This window comes from Gadus morhua, chromosome 9, assembly GCF_902167405.1.
Source record: "Gadus morhua chromosome 9, gadMor3.0, whole genome shotgun sequence".
Lineage (NCBI taxonomy): Eukaryota > Metazoa > Chordata > Actinopteri > Gadiformes > Gadidae > Gadus > Gadus morhua.
The window spans coordinates 24,587,625-24,609,294 of NC_044056.1; the positions used below are offsets into that span (position 1 = coordinate 24,587,625).

The 21,670-nt window shown below is 49.7% G+C and overlaps 1 protein-coding gene across 2 annotated transcripts in view; it reads left to right on the forward strand.

Moving 5' to 3' along the window:
- itpr2 (inositol 1,4,5-trisphosphate receptor, type 2) overlaps positions 1-21,670 on the forward strand; it is a 74,819-nt gene that overhangs the window by 27,921 nt on the left and 25,228 nt on the right. For both annotated transcript variants that reach the window (XM_030365129.1, XM_030365130.1), the window contains exons 18-39: positions 192-377; positions 2,274-2,525; positions 3,040-3,187; positions 3,282-3,429; positions 3,689-3,876; positions 4,196-4,319; positions 4,467-4,524; positions 5,236-5,401; positions 5,825-5,992; positions 7,160-7,240; positions 7,345-7,470; positions 8,667-8,789; positions 9,646-9,846; positions 10,047-10,298; positions 10,977-11,102; positions 11,272-11,400; positions 12,965-13,085; positions 13,374-13,555; positions 13,742-13,884; positions 14,354-14,462; positions 20,314-20,431; positions 21,229-21,416. In XM_030365129.1, coding sequence (XP_030220989.1) covers positions 192-377; positions 2,274-2,525; positions 3,040-3,187; positions 3,282-3,429; positions 3,689-3,876; positions 4,196-4,319; positions 4,467-4,524; positions 5,236-5,401; positions 5,825-5,992; positions 7,160-7,240; positions 7,345-7,470; positions 8,667-8,789; positions 9,646-9,846; positions 10,047-10,298; positions 10,977-11,102; positions 11,272-11,400; positions 12,965-13,085; positions 13,374-13,555; positions 13,742-13,884; positions 14,354-14,462; positions 20,314-20,431; positions 21,229-21,416 — 3,337 coding nt within the window. The remainder of the gene's footprint in view (positions 1-191; positions 378-2,273; positions 2,526-3,039; positions 3,188-3,281; positions 3,430-3,688; positions 3,877-4,195; positions 4,320-4,466; positions 4,525-5,235; positions 5,402-5,824; positions 5,993-7,159; positions 7,241-7,344; positions 7,471-8,666; positions 8,790-9,645; positions 9,847-10,046; positions 10,299-10,976; positions 11,103-11,271; positions 11,401-12,964; positions 13,086-13,373; positions 13,556-13,741; positions 13,885-14,353; positions 14,463-20,313; positions 20,432-21,228; positions 21,417-21,670) is intronic.

Here is a 21,670-nt window from a genome sequence, read left to right on the forward strand (position 1 = left end):
CCTCTCCTATCTCTCCTCTCCTCCTCTCCTCTCATCCTCTCCTCCCCTCCTCTCCTACCTTCTCTTCTCCTCCCCTCCTCTCCTCTCCTCCCTCTCCCTCTCTCCTCTCTCTCTCCCTCTCCTCCCCTCCTCCCCTCTCCTCTCCTCCCCTCCTCCCTCTCCTCCCCTCCTCTCCTCCCCTGGTGCTGCAGACTGATCCCCAACACGGAGAACAGTCTGGAGTCGTCCCTGCTCCCCGTGGAGGAGCTGGAGGAGGAGGAGGTGTGGCTCTACTGGATCGACGGCCACAAGGAGCCTCACGGCAAGTCCATCCGCCACCTGGCCCAGGACTCCAAGGGCCACAACAAGATGGACACCGACATCATCACCTACTACCGGTGAGCCTGGGATACGGCCTGCTCATGAAGAACCAGGGAGCATTACTCAGTCAAACTATCTGCATAGATAGACCGATAGATAGAAACATATTTTTACATGTTTGTTTTTTTAAGTAAAGTGTGTGTGTGTGTGTGTGTGTGTGTGTGTGTGTGTGTGTGTGTGTGTGTGTGTGTGTGTGTGTGTGTGTATGACTTGTATATATACAAAGATACATATTTATATTAATAGTATACCTTTACCACAAATAGTCTACTAATGTTAAGAGATCTGAACAAACATACAAGTATGTTTGTTTCACAGGACTAGCATGAGGACGACAATGAGGATGAAGACGAAAGACTAGCCTTGTGTGTAACTGAATAGACTTAGAAACAGGGCAGGTTTAGCCGCGTTGGTCAACATTTTGGTGTATGTGTGTGTGTGTGCGTGGCTTTTTGTAAAGGATCACTGCACCCCCCCTTCCCCATGCTGAGAGGTGATCAGTCAGTATTGTCAGCATTCCACTGCAGATAAGAACCTGTTCTGCAGCATCACCAGACAACACACTCTCCCTTCGAACCGTCTCTACTCCCTCCCTCCTTTCACGCTGACCACAACCTGCCTTCACCCCACATGACCTCTTCCCGCCTCACCTCAGTGTAACGCTGGCTCCCTCTGCCTCTGCTGGCCCTGACCGCTCCACGCGACGGTACCCTGTCATGGTTCTGAACTCCAACCAGGAGAATAATGTTGAGGCTTTGTTTCTCTGACGATGGTGGATACTGCTGGCATGTCCTCAGTTAATCCAAATCTTATTCCAAATTGTTAACGTCTTTCTTTTTCAATATAGATTATAGGTTAAGATAAGATAACATAACATATACTTTATTCAGTCCTGCAGGGAAATGTAGGTGTTCCAGCAGCAAAAAAATTGAACCAAAACTACATAGCCAGGATAAAAAAGAAGAAAAGAAAAGTGTGCAAATATATAGGTGCAAATATACAGCTTGATATATGCAGCTCAGGCTAAAGTTTTAATCAATATTCTTGTGTCCTTTATGCATCTAAGTTGCCGTAACCTCTAGTTATAACAATATATAGATAAAGGAGTTGATATATTGCTGTTATAGTTTAACCTCCCAACCCCTACACACTTCCTACAGACGCACATCCGTTGTTGTAAAAGGTCCACAGCTGCACTACCCCATTGCCACCACTAGTGGTCAGGAGATTGGGCCCAATGTTTCTCTCTCCGGTGCTTTCCTCCCCGGTGGGTTGAGGGGACTTGTCCTTTGGGTGGATTAGGTTGGGCATGTCCTACAATGTGGGTCTGTGAGGACATTTGAAGAGTTGATTGAGTTCAGGGAAATCATCTGACCTGACTCCTACTTAACCCTCCACAGGTACCATCTGACCTGACTCCTACTTAACCCTCCACAGGTACCATCTCACCTGACTCCTACTTAACCCTCCACAGGTACCATCTCACCTGACTCCTACTTAACCTCCACAGGTACCATCTCACCTGACTCCTACTTAACCCTCCACAGGTACCATCTCACCTGACTCCTACTTAACCCTCCACAGGTACCATCTCACCTGACTCCTACTTAACCTCCACAGGTACCATCTCACCTGACTCCTACTTAACCCTCCACAGGTACCATCTCACCTGACTCCTACTTAACCTCCACAGGTACCATCTGACCTGACTCCTACTTAACCCTCCACAGGTACCATCTCACCTGACTCCTACTTAACCCTCCACAGGTACAATCTCACCTGACTCCTACTTAACCCTCCACAGGTACCATCTCACCTGACTCCTACTTAACCTCCACAGGTACCATCTCACCTGACTCCTACTTAACCCTCCACAGGTACCATCTCACCTGACTCCTACTTAACCTCCACAGGTACCAGCTGAACCTGTTTGCCAAGATGTGTCTGGACCGCCAGTACCTGGCCATCAACCAGGTGTCCACCCAGCTGCCCGTGGAGCTCATCCTGCGCTGCATGTTCGACGACTGCCTGCCCTACAACCTGCGCGCCTCCTTCTGCCGCCTCATGCTGCACATGCACGTGGACCGGGACCCCCAGGAGGCCGTGGTGCCCGTCCGCTACGCCCGCCTCTGGACCGAGATCCCCTCCAAGATCACCATCCACGAGTGAGTTGGAGCAGACCACCTAGACCACTTGTAACCCCCCACCTGTCCCTAACAGCTCCTAGACCACTTGTAACCCCCCACCTGTCCCTAACAGCTCCTAGACCACTTGTAACCCCCCACCTATCAGCTCCTAGACCACTTGTAACCCCCCACCTATCAGCTCCTAGACCACTTGTAACCCCCCACCTGTCAGCTCCTAGACCACTTGTAACCCCCCACCTGTCCCTAACAGCTCCTAGACCACTTGTAACCCCCCACCTGTCCCTAACAGCTCCTAGACCACTTGTAGCCCCCCACCTGTCCCTAACAGCTCCTAGACCACTTGAAACCCCCACCTATCCCTGGCTGCTCCCCAGCAGTAAACCCCAGCTGGGGTTTCCATGCTTCTGTGATTCGGGCGGTTCCAGCTTCTCAGGGGTTCCGGTCCAGCGGTGCGACCGCAGGCTGAAACATTGTGATGGATCTGTGGGCTCGTTACACTCATATGGGAACACCCTGTGTGTGTGTGTGTCAGGTATGAGTATGATGCCACCGACTCCCCCCGGGAGGAGATGAAGAGGAAGTTCTCCCCCACCATGGAGTTCGTGGAGGAGTACCTGCGGGACGTGGTCAGCCAGCCCTTCCCGTTCGGGGACAACGAGAAGAACGAGCTCACCTTGGAGGTCAGCCTGCAGCCTCCTCCAGTCTTCTGTGGACTCTTTGGTTTTAATGTATTTGGACTGCAACCTCCAGTGTGTTTCACTCCCCGTCTCCCAGGTGGTGAACCTGGCACGGAACCTGGTCTACTTTGGTTTCTACAGCTTCAGTGAGCTGCTGCGGCTCACGCGCACCCTGCTGGCCATCCTGGACATCGTCCAGTACCCCCTGGCCTACGTCAACAAGCTCAACAAGAGCCCCGAGGCCGGTCGGTCCTTCAGCCTCTCTTAGAGCTCCTCTTCCTCAGCATGTCAGCCTGTTAGAAGGCTCTAAAAGACTTTATGTGGTTTATCAAGTACAAATACAAAACTTTTATTTTTGCTTAATGCTTCAGTAATTGAAGCCTCAGAAACGTAAACATCTGATTGATGGGTCATCATCCTTCATAGCAGCGGTCCCCTCTGGAGACGCAGATGAATGGAGGGTTTCCCCAGTCCCAGAAACGTCTCTTCATGTTGTTTCTTCAGGCAACAACGTCCTGCGCACCATCCACGGCGTGGGGGAGATGATGACCCAGATGGTGATGAGTCGGGGTCTCCCCAACAGCCTGCCCGACAGCCCCCCCTCTCTGCGGCTGGGGAAGGGCCACCTCTGCCCTGACAACGAGGACGTGATGGTGATGGACACCAAGCTGAGGATCATCGAGATCCTGCAGGTCAGGGCTCCCTGCGCTCGTGGTTGTTGTGTTGTTGTTGTTGTTGTTGTGATGTTGTTTACCCCCCCACCACCAGGAGGAGGAGGAGATACTGTACGTCCTTTTACATTATTAACTACCTCCTCATTATTTTCGTCTTATTATCTTTTGAGTGCCATGATTCAAATGTTAATTGGTTAGTATTTGAATTGCAGGTTTGTTCTTCAGTGATTCTGCATTGTAGCACATACTGCAGACACTGCTGGGATTCCTGGTTAACCCCTATCACGCTGGTCAACGCCGGTTCAATAGGGTTTGTCCATCTCTTTTCGCGTTGCAGTTCATCCTGAGTGTGCGGCTGGACTACAGGATCAGCTACCTGCTGTCCGTCTATAAGAAGGAGTTTGACAAGGAGAGCGTGTCTGAGAGCTCCCTCTCCATGAATGACATTCCCATCATCTCCGGTACTGCCTGCCATGTTGTTTCTCTCTGTCCTCCTCCTGTCAAGCCAGAATGATTTATGATTCGGTTCCCTGTTCAATACAGGAGGCTTTAGTGGTTACTGTGAGGTTTACTGGACTGTGAACAACATATCTCTGTTCTCCTCCCAGCGTCTGAGCCCGACATCGACGAGATCGCCTCTAAAGCGGAGGCCATGTTCGCTGGGAGGTACGTAGAGGGGGGGTGGAGAAGGGGAGGAAGAGGAGGGCTGGAGGAAGAGGAGGGGTGGAGGAAGAGGAGAGGGGTAGAGCTACATAGAGGAGGTGGGAGGAGGAATGGTGGAGGAAGAGTAGGGAACCCTAAATTCAAAACGTTCTTGTTTTTTAAAACTTGATAGTAAAACGATATATGTGTATATTTTAGTTATATTTTACTAACTCTAGGAAATTGGCTTGCCAAATAATTTATTTTGGAATAAAAACTAACTGTGATCGGTCCTGTTAACGGGGTGATAGCAGCGGTTTAAGTATGGGTAATGATGAGTGTGACGGTGTCACCATACCCTAGATCCTGTCCTGGGGAACGCATGCCTCCTGCCCCTAGCATCCTACAACCACCTGAACACAACGTTCATAGACATAGGCATTCAGACATAGGCATGATCTAATGAACATACGCTCACATGAACTAATCTGTGATATCAAATAATAACAAATATATAAAAATCTATTTAATAGCTATACTAGATATAACGGAGAAAGTACCAATCAATGAACTATCAATATTGCTTTTTGGAGAATGAGTTTTGATACTGTTCTTCAAAGTGTGTGTGTGTGTGTGTGTGTGTGTGTGTGTGTGTGTGTGTGTGTGTGTGTGTGTGTGTGTGTGTGTGTGTGTGTGTGTGTGTGTGTGTGTGTGTGTGTGTGTGTGTGTGAGAAGCTCTGAGCGCAGCACGGTGGAGCTGGATGACGAAGGGGGCCGCACCTTCCTGCGGGTCCTGATCCACCTCATCATGCAGGACTACCCCCCGCTGGTGTCCGGCTCGCTACAGCTCATCTTCAAACACTTCAGCCAGAGGGCGGAGGTGCTGCAGGCCTTCAAACAGGTCTGAGGCTGCTCAGCTGAAACACTCAGTGGGCCACGGTCTGAGGCCTTCAAACTGGTCTGAGGGCCTTCAAACTGGTCTGAGGCTTCAAACTGGTCTGAGGCCTTCAAACTGGTCTGACATTATCGGCTTGTGGATCTAATGGTAGCTTTAGTATTGATTTAAAATCTTTAAGTTTGATATTATTTTATTATTTCACTCGGTTCTCAACATGGGTGCAAGCTGCTATCACTGTTCATTATTTATTTGTTGTGTAGAACAGTATGAGTCGGTTATTAAAATTTGACTTTTGCCAGGCACGAGATAAACCCGTGTGTGTGTGTGTGTGTGTGTGTGTGTGTGTGTGTGTGTGTGTGTGTGTGTGTGTGTGTGTGTGTGTGTGTGTGTGTGTGTGTGTGTGTGTGCGTGCCTGCATGTTCTCAGGTCCAGCTGCTGGTGTCTGAACAGGACGTGGAGAATTACAAGCAGATCAAGACCGACCTGGACCAGCTGAGGCTGACGGTGGAGAAGTCGGAGCTGTGGGTGGAGAAGAGTGGGGGCTACAGCGGAGACGACCAGGCCAGCCGCCAGGCCATGGAGCTGAACAACGAGGTGACATCACCATGGAAACACTCACTTGGTCTCCAGGTAGACGTGTATAGTTTGATTGGCTACAAACATGCAAGGGAGAAGCCTGGAGGTCCATAGACCAGAGCCTGGAGGTCCATAGACCAGAGCCTGGAGGTCCATAGACCAGAGCCTGGAGCTCCATAGACCAGAGCCTGGAGCTCCATAGACAAGAGGCTTGAGCTCCATAGCCTGGAGCCGAGAGTTCCATAGCCTGGAGCCTGGAGGTCCATAGACCAGAGCCTGGAGGTCCATAGACCAGAGCCTGGAGCTCCATAGACCAGAGCCTGGAGCTCCATAGACAAGAGGCTTGAGCTCCATAGCCTGGAACCGAGAGTTCCATAGCCTGGAGCCTGGAGGTCCATAGACCAGAGCCTGGAGGTCCATAGCCTGGAGCCGGGAGTTCCATAGCCTGGAGCCTGGAGGTCCATAGACCAGAGCTCCAGGCTCAGTAGATATTAGGATGCAATTTGAAGGATGCTGAGAGACAAAAATGAATTTACTATGTTTAAAACAGGGTATCAAACCACTAGGATTCCTCATCCCTCATACAGTATGATCTCTGGGATTATTAGGCCCACCAAGAGACATTTCATGTACTGGGTTTATGTCAGACTGACGGAACATTCCCAATAATATTGCATAGATTTGCTTTTGCTGTTGTTCTCTCGCAAGGGTTCATTTAAATGAATCGATTAGCCTAATCTCTTTAGCTCAAAAGAGCGCTCATTATTCAGATTGGTCTCTTGAAGTGTGCACATCAGACAGTATTTCACCAATGGTTCCCTGAGTCACTCACATTGAAACTTGTGTGAAATATTGTCCGTTATCCAGTGTTTTGAAAAAGACTAATCTTAAAGATATCTGTCCTTCTTCAACAAGGTCGTATTTCAGGGTTTGCGAGCAAATCTCCCCAAACCTAGTGAAGGGGGGGGGGGGGGGGGGGATACTGAAGGTGGTCTCAAGGCTGGTCCCTTTTTCGGGGATACTTAAAGTGGTCTCAAGTCTGGTCCCTTTGTCACAGGGACATTTTTACACGAAAACGAAAAATATGCTGATATTATGATAACAGCAAATGTTATCATACTATGGGAATAAGTGAAAGCACATGGTGTTGTTGTGTGAACTACATTCAGTGTTTCTGTGTGTCAGATCATTAGCCCAGTGCAGGACGGAGACATCAAGCCTCACATTGATGGCAATAAAGCAAACAACTATAACATCGTCAAAGAGGTGAGATCCTTCGGTCCATCCGTCTAGTAATCTCCATTAATTCGCTCATCGATGCGTTTGATTGACAAACGTTTGCGTGTTTGCGTGTGTGCATGTGTGTTCAGATCCTCCTGCGGCTCAGCAAGCTGTGTTACCCCGGGAAGAAGAGCCGGATCCAGCAGCAGAGGCTGCTGAAGAACATGGGTGCCCACACCGTGGTGCTGGACCTGCTGCAGATCCCCTACGAGACGGTGAGTCCCTGTAGACCAGCAGACGCTCCAGCACCACGGCACCCAGCTGGGGCAGGGGGTGATCCTGGTCCGTCCTCAAAGTCTCTACAACCGGACCTTCATGGGTTCATTTAGAGGCCTTCGTCCCACACGTGTGATAGTGGTTTATAATCCCATGAAAGAAAGAATGGTTGTGTTTTGGTGACCCTAGAGTGGATTCATCCCAGAACGCTTTTAATTCAATCAAAAAAAAATGTTTTGGGCTAAGAGTTCTAAGAAGGAGAGTGAGTGTTTCCCCATGGTTACCGCACACTTGTGATACTTTTTAGTACCGTTTTTTTTGTAGGAGCATGATAAAGATGTACAGCATGTACAGCACCACGCGTAACTTGGCTCTTTGCTGGCGTTTCCACCGAGCGGTGCGTGCGGTAGATGCGGCTCGCGTATCCACCGCCGACAGTACCCTTATGGTATTTAAAATTACCTTTACTTGGATGCTATCACAACAAACTTCATTACTGGGCACATGGCTACTGTTTGCTTTTGTAGACCATTACTTCATTTTGGACGATGACAGTACAGGACACCTTCCACAATACAGGCCAGTACAGGAGACCTTACACAATACAGGCCAGTATAGGACACCGTACACAATACAGGCCAGTATAGGACACCGTACACAATACAGGCCAGTACAGGACACCGTACACAATACAGGCCAGTACAGGACACCTTCCACAATACAGGCCATTACAGAACACCTTCCACAATACAGGCCAGTACAGGACACCTTCCACAATACAGGCCATTACAGAACACCTTCCACAATACAGGCCAGTACAGGACACCTTCCACAATACAGGCCATTACAGGACACCTTCCACAATCCAGGCCATTACAGGACACTTCTTCCACAATACAGGCCAGTAAAGGCCACCATAGTCACTGGAAAGCGGGTGTGAGGGGGGGATTCAGTTGGTTGCGATCTGTAACCTCTCCGCCAGACGCTACACAATTTTACTCACTGGACCTTCAACTTTGACTGGAGTGCACAAACTGGGTATTGGAGATAGGCCTTTGTGTGAAGAGAGAAAAACCGATTGAATATTCTCTTTGTACAAAGGGCTTAAGGTTACATTTGTGGAAACTTTAGATGCCCTGAAAAGTGTTTTATTTCTGTCCTTGTCCCCTTACTGTTGTGTTTGGTTCCCCCCCAGAGTGACGGGAAGATGAATGAGATCATGACCCTGGCCCACGCCTTCCTGCAGAACTTCTGTCGAGGGAACACCCAGAACCAAATCCTGCTGCACAAACACCTCAACCTGTTCCTCACTCCAGGGGTACGTACCTCAGTCAGCTGACCCTCACCCATACACCAGACCCTGACCCAGTCACCTGACCCTGACCCAGTCACCTGACCCTCACCCAGTCACCTGACCCTCACCCAGTCACCTGACCCTCACCCAGTCACCTGACCCGGACCCTCAACCATTCACCAGACCCTCACCCAGTCACCTGACCCTCACCCAGTCACCTGACCCTCACCCGGTCACCTGACCCTGACCCAGTCACCTGACCCTGACCCAGTCACCTGACCCTCACCCAGTCACCTGACCCTCACCCAGTCACCTGACCCTCACCCAGTCACCTGACCCTGACCCTCACCCAGTCACCTGACCCTCACCCAGTCACCTGACCCTGACCCTCACCCAGTCACCTGACCCTGACCCTCACCCAGTCACCTGACCCTGACCCAGTCACCTGACCCTGACCCTCACCCAGTCACCTGACCTTCACCCAGTCACCTGACCCTGACCCTCACCCAGTCACCTGACCCTGACCCTTATCCAGTCACCTGACCCTGACCCTCACCCAGTCACCTGACCCTTAACCTCACCCTCATCAAACCTCATTCATCTGGTTGAGGGTGAGGGTAAGGTCATGTTCACCTGAGCCTCCCCTGGCCTTCAGTCCCTTTTAAATTAGTGAATTAAGTGGATTCACCCAAAACAAAACTAACTACTTTAAGATTATTGTTCATTATAACAGAACTCTTTTTTCTATTATTACAATTAAATAAACCAAATTATTTGCATTTTATTTCCCATTCTATTATCGATGCATTTCTTCTTCTTTCCATTGTCGTATTATCTATTAAGCCCCGCATGCCCTCTGTGTGCCCTCTCTCCTGGTCAGCTGCTGGAGGCGGAGACCATGCGCCACATCTTCATGAACAACTTCCAGCTGTGTAACGACATCAGCGACCGCGTGGTGCACCACTTCGTCCACTCCATCGAGACCCACGGCCGCCATGTCCAGTTCCTCCGGTTCCTCCAGACCATCGTGAAGGCGGACGGGAAGTACGTCAAGAAGTGCCAAGACAAGGTCATGACGGAGGTGAGAGCTCTTGTTCATTGGAAGGGATTCCTCTGGGAAGTCGAGAGGGAAAGGCCATGATTGGTCTGAATTGGGCTGGGATCGGTCTTAACTTTTAGCTAGCTCACCAGATGAAAAGGCCCTTTCTGAGAAATACAAATCCTATCTTTAATGGTACCTCCAGCCCCAGTAACCTGCCTCTCTTCCCTCCCTGATCCCAGCTGGTGAACGGCGGGGAGGACGTGCTGGTCTTCTACAACGACCGCTCCTCCTTCCCACTGCTGCTGCAGATGATGGGGTGCGAGCGGGAGCGCTCGGACGAGGGCGGGGCGCTGGCCTACCACAACACACTGGTGGAGCTGCTGGCCGCCTGCACCGAGGGCAAGAACGTCTACACGGAGCTCAAGTGCAACTCCCTGCTGCCGCTGGACGACATCGTCAAGGTGGTCAACGACGTGCACTGCATCCCGGAGGTAAGGTGGGCCAGGGGTTACCGGGAGGTTGACCCGCTGGTCTGCACACAGCGTCTGGAGGGGTCAGGGGGGCTGGCTGTGGAGCAGCATCCAGGGCGGACCTCACTGCCAGCCACCATGCTGCAGCAGCTCTGGTGTTTGGTGCATTGAGGTTCAGGACGATAGTCATGGGCCCAAAGTCCTTCATATTTAATACCTAATCACTTTTGAATTACATAATCGTCGACCACAAACCTTGGAAAAATACATTATCAAGAAGAAATGGCGATCCTAACTGAAGAAAGAAAAAGATCCTTGGCTTTGTATTACGAGAGGGAATTTACTTAGAAGGGCGACGGGTCAATCGGCCACCACACCCCTCCAGCTAGAGAACTGATCTGTGTGTTTGAATCTCCCTGTCTTGTCTACCGCTTTGATGGCATGAAACAAGAGCTGGCAGGGCTCCACTATTGAGTAATATTATGTAGAAAGACACGTCATCTAGTGTTGGACTAGAGAATGAGTGAATACAGTCACAGGTCACTGGTCACAGGTCATTAGCAGGCAGGGTTGGCCGAGTGCTCTGGCTCATGGAGGCTCACAGGTGCGGTCGTCTGAAGACATCGGGGACAAACCTGGTCACAGCTATATGACTGCTGGGTGGTGATGTGTGTGTGATCCTCTCTGTCTGTTCCCCAGGTCAAGACAGCCTATGTGAACTTTGTGAACCACTGCTATGTGGACACGGAGGTGGAGATGAAGGAGATCTACACCTCGAACCACATCTGGAAGCTCTTCGACAACTTCCTGGTGGACATGGCCAGTGTAAGTCATCAATAAAATGATGTTTACCTCTTCAGGTCGCCCTTCTTTGTATTCCCCAACTCGTACTTGGTTAAAATCATGTTTAGTAAGCTAGTTAGTACGTTGTCATTTTAAAGGAGGATTCTTCTTAAAGTTCAGTTGACCGGAGCTTTCCATTGTTATTCTACAGGTGTGCAACAGCACCACTGAACGCAGCCATGCCGACTTAGCCCTGGAGAAGTATGTCACAGAGTCGGTCATGGCAATCGTCAAAGGGTTCTTTGGCTCCCAGTTCTCCGTCAACAACTCTAACCTGCAGGTACGGAGAACTCATTAACCATACACCAGCCATCCCAGTAAGACTGTTGGTTTAGAACCCATCAACCACACCAGTCCCCCCCAGTATGACTGTTGGTTTAGAACCCATAAACCACACCAGTCCCCCCCAGTAAGACTGTTGGTTTAGAACCCATGACCAACACACACACACACACACACACACACACACACACACACACACACACACACACACACACACACACACACACACAGGGCCCTATTTTAACGGTCTGAAACGCAAGTGGGAGGCGCAAAGCGCAAGTAGCTTTGTGGGCGGTTCTACAGCGCTATCGCTATTTTACAGGTGAATAAATGACACTTGCGTCGCGGCGCAAGTGTCAAAAGGGTTGGTCTGAAGCAGCCTAGTTAACCGTAGGTGTGGTTTGGGCTTAACGTCCAACAAACCAATGAGAGTGCCAGCTCCCATCCCCTTTAAGAGCCATGAGCGCATTTGAATCGGACGAGTTGATATTCTGATAGCGCGTCTGCAGTCTCCGATGAGACAAATGCACATGAATTTCAAACTGCAAATGGCTCAGTTTATTGCCAAATAATATGGCCTAATTCACACAGGGAATAAGGGGTTTTCTTCCACAACTTCAGAAATACTGAGTCCTCAAATAAATTTCGGCAAGGAAAACGTATATGATATAACATGTGATATGCGGTAACTGTGGTTCTATTTAATGATATGCGCAATACATTATAAACATTGTTTCTTATCAGTATTGTATGCTATCCTAATATGCATGTGTCCCCGCGGCAATAGACATTGCCATTGATTGTATTATGCGTTACGTGTTTAGTTTGCGTGTGTTTAAACAGAGCACACACGCGCGCATTCATTCATTCTTTACACTCACTCGCGGTAAAACAATGTTTTTCACGATCAAATACTCATCAATCCTAAAAGTTATGGGCATGTAGGCCTACACGATGTCTCTGTCAAGAAAATATGTGTTTGCTGTACGGTGTTTGCAGATGCATTGATTTAAAAGTACAACTTATTACCGCTGCATCAGCTGTTCTTTCCCAAATAATTTACCAAGAATGTGCGGCTAGGTAGATGGGAGAAGCAAAGTGTATGCGCGAGGTGCACAAGCAATCCGTATGCATCGCATGCGCATGTATGCATGCGCCCTTAAAATAGCATCTGAACAACGCGCCACTGACTTTAAACCAGGTATTTCCTGGTCAGTAGCGCAATGGTATTCAGAAACGGCAAAATACCGTTTGCGCCAGAACACGCCTCCTCCTTCCACCGAACCGCCCCTTGGGGCACATGATCAATCCCTAATTTACCGGCGAGTGGCGGTGGTGGGAAAAGAACGCTCTGCGCCAGTTGTAAACTAGCAACGACACATGCGCCAGTGACTAAGTCACTTGCGCCGGATGCAAGATAGGGCCCACAGTCAGTTTTGAACTCATGAACCACACAAGGGTCACCCCTGTTAGGCTGTTGGTTTGGTTTGGGCTGGTAGTCAGAGACGGAAGCAGTGCTCAAAGTGTCTTTCTTTCTTCCTTTCTCTTTCTCTCTGCCACAGACCAACCAGCCGGTGTTCATCCAGCTGCTCCAGTCTGCCTTCAGGATCTACAACTGTACCTGGATCAACTCTGCTCAGAAGGCCAACATCGAGAGCTGCATCAAGACTCTAGCGGATGTCGGTGTGTTTGCTGCGCTTTCTCTTCGTCGAACATTTCTGCACAAATATATATCCCGGTCATTTCATAATTAAATAAAAGATAATTGATGTTGAGGGTTGTAACCTACTGGATGTGACTGGGACAGACTACTGGGGTCAGTGTTCTCCCAATGTCCTCAGCCTAGCCTGTTCATAGGGCTGTCCTCCTGACCCCTACCTGACCCGTACCAGACGCAGCTCTTTAAGCACCTGGATTAGCCCTAGTGTACAGTAGCATACAGTGACTGGAAGCTATGGTCCTCGCCCCCAGCCAAGGCCCGGGCCATCGCCATCCCGGTGGACCTGGACAGCCAGGTGAACACCCTGTCCCTCAAGGTCCACAGCAACATGGTGCAGAGGGCCGCCAAGGACTGGAGGATCAGTGCCCGCACACGGCCCCGCAAGGAGACCTTTGGAGGCCCCGACTACAAGATCATCATCGAGAAGCTGCAGGTGGACATAAAGTTACATTTGTGTGTGTGCGTGTCTATATATATATATATATATATATATATATATATATATATATATATATATATATATATAAAAAGTATGATGACTTAATGGCTAGTTTTGGAGGTTTGATTTGCTGCTGATTGTGACTGTGTTTGACTGTGTGTGTGTGTTGCTGCCCCCCAGAATGTGGTGACCTGTCTGGAGGAGCAGTTCAGCCCCAAGGTGCAGGCCGAGTTCTCGGTCCTGGTTGACGTGCTCCACAGCCCCGAGCTGCTGTTCCCAGAAGCTGCTCGACTGCGCTGTGAGAGCGGAGCCTTCATGTCCAAGTGAGCCGACCCTACACCACCTTTACTAGAGCCATAACCTAAACCACAGCTAATATACATCCTCACATAGCCGCAGGACCCGCTAGCTGCTTCTATATCAGGCGCTCCACAACCTTTACTGGAACCGTAACTCAAACCACAGCTAATATACATCTTCATATAGCTGCAACACCAGCTAGCCCCTCCTATGTCAGGGCCTCTCTGAGCTAGTGTCTGCTCTCTGAAGGCCGCGAGGTGGTGTTGCCTCTGCGGTATGACCGCTCAATATTGCAGAAAGTCACGACTACATCTCTAGATGAGAACCGAGAAAGCTGCATAGGGCTGTGAATTCAACAGGGCACTTAGTGGAACTGGATTTGTTCTTATCCTGCAGCGGAATCCACACTTCTCCATCAGAATAAAAACACTATTTTCCCCAGTGCATGGGAGAGCTAGTTTAGTGAGCACGGTGCTGTGGTCCGTCCTGCAGGTTGATCAAGCACACCAACAAGCTGATGGACAAGGAGGAGAAGCTGTGCATCAAGATCCTGCAGACGCTCCGGGAGATGCTGGACAAGAAGGAGAGCTTCCACGAGGCGGTGAGGACTTCTCTAGAGGATATTTGTACTGGAGTGATTGTTTATGACCAGGGGTCATAGCGGTGATGAAAGAATCGATAAATCGTATTGTTTAAAGCTTTCCCTATTGGTCTCATTGCGTCCCTAGGCCCCGCCCAGCCTCTGTCACATTGCTCTGCTGTCCTGCACGTGCAACAGTTTCATTCAATTGTTGATCAATCAATCTGCCAACTTCTAAAATCAACCAGACATTCATGTCTGTATTTGGGACCCATCTTTTCATAGTATAAATGTCAGATTGTTTTCGTTGATAACCAGAAACCTGTGGTTCGGTACCGCTGATATTGCATCAAAACACTCAGACAATAGTGGTTTATTAATAGTAAAGCAGCATAAATTAACGTTGCCATAACCCTATTTGTCACATGTCTATGCTGCATGTGTATAGGCAGCGATACTTTAACCCTTGAGTGAGAGCTAATACGGTCAGAGCAAACTATGAACATAATGATTTAGTATCGGTAATAGATAAACCTGACCATAAACAACATTTTTTTCAACCATTTGCAAATTCTGGTAATATCAGTTAGATTTTATGGGTCCCACTTCATATCAATGCAGCTCAGCTGGAGTTTGCGGAGGGCTTGGATCTGTTCTGTCAGGCCCGTATCCTATCAATGTCCCACATGCCCTGAGTCCGCCACACAGGAACCTCTCAAGCTGTCACGTCCACCAGTCTGATAATTACAATCTGCCTGTCTGTACATCTTGTACTGCCGCCGTCTGGATTATCAAGGCTCTCAAAGTGTCCGTCCGTGTTGTGCTGCGGCTGAAACACATGCGCAGTCTGGCTGGTCCAGAGACTCTCCTCATTAGTATTCTGGAGGCCTTTGTCTGTTACGTAAGGGCAGAGAAGCCACTTCAGGACACCCTCTCCACCGAGAGAGGGAGAGGGAGGGAGGGAGAGAGAGCCAGTAGGCATAGCACCAGCAAATCAATAAGGGGAGCCAGCCAGGGGAGGGAGGAGGGGGGTGGGGGAGGGAGGTTTCAGGGTGGGCACGTGTAGGAACCTCACCTGTGGGCAGGAGGGGTGGGGTATGCTGCACACTGAAATGCATGTGCTGCTGCTTCCCTCCTGGATGGTTATATTTCTTTATCAACTTTATGCTTTTACAGGGAGTCATAAGAGTCATAATCCTCAAATCACATCCCGACAAAAGAGCCACCGTCACACACGGCACATACACACGAACATGCCCACACGGAGAGACTCTGCTGCAGAGGTTGCTCTCTAGGCTACAAGGAGTGGCTGGACCAGAGAGGGTTGGAGAGGGAGAGAATGGTAGGCTGAAAGGGTGGGAGAGAGGGTGGGGGTGTGAGGGGGAGCCATGTGAGTAGCCATGTGAGTTGGGGGGGGGGGGGGGAGTTTAGGCTGGGGGGTGAACAACTGAAGAGAGAGGTGTCTGCCTGCTCAATGAGGAAGAGGAAGACGGGGGGGGGGGGGGGGCTTATGTAACAGCCTGCAGTGGCTGAGCCTGCGTCACATGGGCCGTCACGTTTTCCTCCCTCCCCCTCCCTCCCTCCCTCCGTGTTTCTCTCACTTCTGGCATCCTCTTTTGCCACCCTTTGTGCTCTGTCTCACTCTGTCACACCATCTCTCTCGCTCGCTCTCTCGCTCTCTCGCTCTCTCGCACTCTCTCTCGCTCACGCTCTCTCTCTCTTCCTCCTGTGTCTCTCTCTCCTGTGTGTCTCTCTCTCTCTCCCTCCTCTGTGTGTCTCTCTCTTCCTACTGTGTCTCTCTCTCTCCCTCCTGTGTCTCTCTCTCTCCCTCCTGTGTCTCTCCCTCCTGTGTCTCTCCCTCCTGTGTCTCTCCCTCCTGTGTGTCTCTCGCTCTCCCCCCTGTGTGTCTCTCTCTTCCTCCTGTGTCTCTCTCCTGTGTGTCTCTCTCTTCCTCCTGTGTCTCTCCCTCCTGTGTCTCTCTCTTCCTCCTGTGTCTCTCTCCTGTGTCTCTCTCTCTCCCTTCTGTGTCTCTCTCCTGTGTGTGTCTCTCTCTCCCTCCTGTGTCTCTCCCTCCTCTGTGTGTCTCTCTCTTCCTCCTGTGTCTCTCTCTCCTGTGTGTCTCTCTCTCTCCCTCCTGTGTCTCTCTCTCCTGTGTGTCTCTCTCTCTTCCTCCTGTGTGTCTCTCTCTTCCTCCTGTGTCTCTCTCCTGTGTCTCTCTCTCTCCCTCCTGTGTCTCTCTCTCTCCCTCCTGTGTCTCTCTCCTGTGTGTCTCTCTCTCTCCCTCCTGTGTGTCTGGTGTTCATCGTGGTGCTGCACTCGTCTGCAGGAGGTTCCACCCTAAGCGCTGTCCCTTATGTTGGGGGGGCCCTCGCTGCGGTGTGGGAGACATCTGTTGTCTGGAGCAGGTGTAACCTTGTGTTGTTGTCTTCCGTCAGCACTGACTGATGTTGTTCTGAGGGGAGAAGAGGGAAACTACTGCAAAGGCCCTCATACACATGCACGTGTTCCAACCCACACACACTCACACGTACGTGTGTATGAGGGCCTTTGCAGTAGTTTCCCTCTCCTCTCAGCTCTATCTTTTCTTTCTTGGTATCTGCTTCTCCCTCATCCCTCTTTTCCCCTATCTGGTTTCCCAGGCAGTTTAGCCTCCTCTGTCCGAGGCTAACCAGATTTAGAGATGACCACACTGCTAAACAAGTCATACAAACACACACAAACACACACGCACACCATTGTTCCAGAGTGGGATAGTGTCCCCGCAAAGGGCACGGATGGGCAGGCCCTCCCCTTCCTCAACAGAGTTACCAGAAGCCCATTACTAAAGAGAATGCATGCATGGCTGGACGGACACACACACACACACACAGACACACACACACACACACACAGACACACACACACACCCACACACACACACACACACACACACACACACACACACACACACACACACACACACACACACACACACACACACACACACACCCCAACCAACCACAATGCACACAATACACACAGACATAGATTATTATGGATTTTGTTCCCATGGCAATGATGCGACGGACAGAGCATGTTTGTGTGCGACCAGGTGGTCTCTGGGCAGCCTGCAGACACACAAGGTGAGACCTGAGAAGGTCTCGGGTTGGAGGCTCACATGGTCATTCATGAAAGAGGGGTTTGTGTCTCCAGAGGCTTCACGCCTCCTTGTGCTGGGAGTGAAAAGACGAGCATGTGCAGGAGACCCATGATGAGGGGCGGGCCAGCCTGCGCGCTGCATGGGGAGCACTGTGGATTCTGAAGGGTGACTCATGTTGGGTTGTTTATCTTGTTCATGGTGACGGTGCCGAAGGTCTCGTGACACCCAGCCCCCTGCCCGCACCATCTTCCCAGAGTCATTGTGAACTAGTAAATAAGTCTCTGTCCCCTGCCTAGCAACCACTCAGGCTCCTCCCCTCGCTGAGGGCATGTTGAGGGCAAAATGTCCAATATTGCTGTTTTTACTTCTATCCCCCCTGACAACTCACTCACTCACTCACTCACTCACTCACTCACTCAGTCACTCAGTCACTCACTCACTCACTCACTCACTCACTCACTCACTCACTCACTCACTCACTCACTCACTCACTCACTCACTCACTCACTCACTCTGTTGCTTACTGTTCTTGCTGATGGAGGAAAATGCAGAGTGTTGCGGTGCGGGAGAGGTGGGGTGTCTGTGAGGGGGGAGCTGGGTGAGCAGCGTCTGTGGTGCACCCCTCCACTTGGACACAGAGCCGCAGTGTGGCGTGCCTGTGCACATTTTAAAACGGCTGTGTGTTTGTTTTCAGTCTCTCCCACACCCTCCACCCTCCAGACTCCATTGTAAAGCAAACTCGTGTCTCTGACTTCACATGACCTCGAGTGACACATGACCTCTAGCGTTGCAACACCTCCGGCGTCACCTGACCTCTAGTGTCACATCACATTGAGCGTCACATGACCTCTAGCGTCGCATGACCTCCTGAATGGTCATGTGACACTGTAATGATTGACGCCTAAGTAGACAGATGAGTCACTGGCTCCTCTCGTCCTCCATCACTACAGTCTGTTGATGATGGCTCCTGTTAATGTGCAATGTGATGAGTTAGTTGTGGTGCCTGTGTGAGTGCGATGAGAGGAGTAAGCGTCTGGAGCAGAACAGGTGAAGGAAAGAGATCAGTTGTTCTAAGCAGACACGAGTCAGCCCTGACTGCTGATGAGTATCAGCAGTCCCGGGAAGCCCCAGACGTGCCTGCGTGCGTGCACGTCTGGGGCTGGGGCTGTGGGAGTGTGTGTGTGCACACACACACACACACACACACACACACACACACACACACACACACACACACACACACACACACACACGCGCACACAAGGACACAGACAAAAACACACAGGCACACGCGCACACAAGGACACAGACAAAAACACACAGGCACACGCTCACGGGAACGCAAGCACACCACAGGGGTTGTGTTAGTAGCCTCTATGTTAAGCTCTGCCCTCTGTGCGTGTGTGTGTGTTTCCTACCATGGTTCCATTAATGCTCTGAACTCGCTTGATCGCTTGAATAGATTCTCCTCCATCAAGCCTGACCTCATCTGCTGCCATTACAAATAATCAATACATCCATCATCACATATACGATCATCAATACATATATGATGACCCTTCCATCCATCATCAATACTTAAATATATATGATGATCAATTGAACCATCATTAATTTATATGATGATCAATACATCCATCATCAATATCTCAGTCTATCAGCCCAACCAACAGGTGACTGATCATCAGGTGTCTTTCGCAGTTCCCATGGATACGAAGGCGGTCCACCCCCCGGTGGTCCTCCTGGTTGAACTCTGTTCTCTTGCGGTCACGTAACCAGTAGTGCTGTTCTAGCTGTCGTTAGCTGATCCATAACAATGGCAGCTCTATGGATCAGGTCGTCCTGTTCATCTGCACACGCTGCCAGAGAAACATGACAAAGTGGGGGAACTAACACAGGGAAACAACTGCCTAGGTTTGCCTACGTGAGAGAACAATGCTGTCAGGTCAAATGATCCTCCATTTACATCAGTGGTGAAGTTTGTACTTCAGGTTGTCACTGTTACATCGTCGCAAGTCAAAAGCTTATCATCTGTTCTCTAGTGTGTGTGTGTGTGTGTGTGTGTGTGTGTGTGTGTGTGTGTGTGTGTGTGTGTGTGTGTGTGTGTGTGTGTGTGTGTGTGTGTGTGTGTGTGTGTTAGACATTAGCTTAAGACTGCAGTACAGGATCAAAGAAGGCATGAGTAGTCTTTTGGGGTACAGTATTGATTATTCAGTATTACTGCCCACTGTGTCTGGCTTTAGCTTCCATAGGAACGCAGGATAAAGACAAAAGAAGGATTATTGACTGATTATATAGAAGGTGGTCATATTGAGCCAATGAAGAAATCTCAATGAAGCATTGAGAGCACTTAAGAACACTTAGAATAAGGGTCCATTAATTAACCTTTGATTAACATTAATTACCCTCAGCATTACTACTACTATTTATTATATAGCATGCAGGGTTAGTGGTTTAGGAATAGGGTTAACCCTATTAAATATTGTATAGATTAATATCTTAGTTAACAAAAAAACATTGACATCATTACTAAATGATTACTACACCATTAGTGACCCAATAATCGACTGTTAGCTAATGCTTATTATTCCGTATCCTTATTGTAACATGTTGCCGATACTATGTTACATACATGATTACTTTTGAGTGAAGAGGTCTGATCCTTTCCACCTGGTTCAGAGGCAGACGCTACAACAGCACAACAGTAACATCAAGTGTTGTGTTGTTCCTCAGGGAAGTGCGTTGAGAAGGAGTCTTCTGACACGCTACTTTGGGAGCCAGAAGTGTCTCCTGTCGGAGTTCGGCAGTGGAACCAGCCCGTCGGGGGGCTTTGTGAAGCCGGCGTCTGGAGGTAAGGAGAGCAGCAGGAACGTCTGGAGGTGAGGCAGGCAGCATGAGCCCCCTCGCTGCCAGGGGCCAACAGAGCAGAGAGCTGATGGCTCCTCCGTCACCCGTGTAGCTACAGCGATGGCAAAGCAATGCACATCCTCTTTCATCTGATACATCATGTAGTTGCATTGTTTCTGAACAGAAAGACCTCAAGCCTGTGAGATAAAAACAAGGCAGGGCAACGGGCATAAGCTCCCAGCCCTGCTCCACCAAAACCAGCCTCTGTCCACAAGAGATAGACAGGGGGTGCGTGTAGCCTGGAGCCCTGGTGTTTACAGGGTCGTCGCACTCCCCCACATTCTGCACCAGAACATCACGACAAACCCCTTGTACCTGAGAGCTGACTGGATCCTGCTAAGCACCCTTAATCAGAATTACTTATAGTAATTACTAAGTTTTCCAATGTCCAGTTGAAGACTGTTCTAATAACATATGTGCTGAAATGTAATCATTTCTACCAATGATTACTTACTTTTATATAAGTCCAGGTGAAGACTTGTCTAATAATATGCCGTAATAAACCTGTACAAATTGTTGAAATATGAATATTTGTTTGTGTGCTCAATCTGAAATAGTTGCATGCTATAAAGTAAAATTATCTAACTAATAATGGCAAATTAATGTGATTTTAAGTTGTGAAACAAACAAACAGACATTTTGTTCCTCCATTTGTTAAGTGGTCGTTCACTCCCCTTTGCTCATTGCATAGAACATTTGACCAACGTACTAAAACATCATGAACCCCACCCTTCTGTCAAGTTGGGTTCCCCGTGCTAGACTCTGACAAGCCGGGGAGCAGCATGGTGGAGATCCAGTGCCTGCTCGACAGCGTGGGGGCCTCGGAGCTCGTCATCGACCTCATCGTCAACACCAAGAACGACCGTGTGTTCGAGGAGAGCATTCAGTTCGGCATCGCCCTGCTGAAGGGAGGGAACACAAAGATACAGGTCATTAAGGGGCAGCAGCACACGGCTACAGGTCATTAAGGGGCAGTAGCACACAGATACAGGTCATTAAGGGGCAGCAGCACACGGCTACAGGTCATTGAGGGGCAGTAGCACACAGATACAGGTCATTATGGAGCAGGAACACACAGATACAGGTCATTTAGGGGCGGGAACACACAGATACAGGTCAGTTAGAGGTCATTAAGGGGCGGGAACACACAGATACAGGATAGATAGAGGTCATAAAGGGGCGG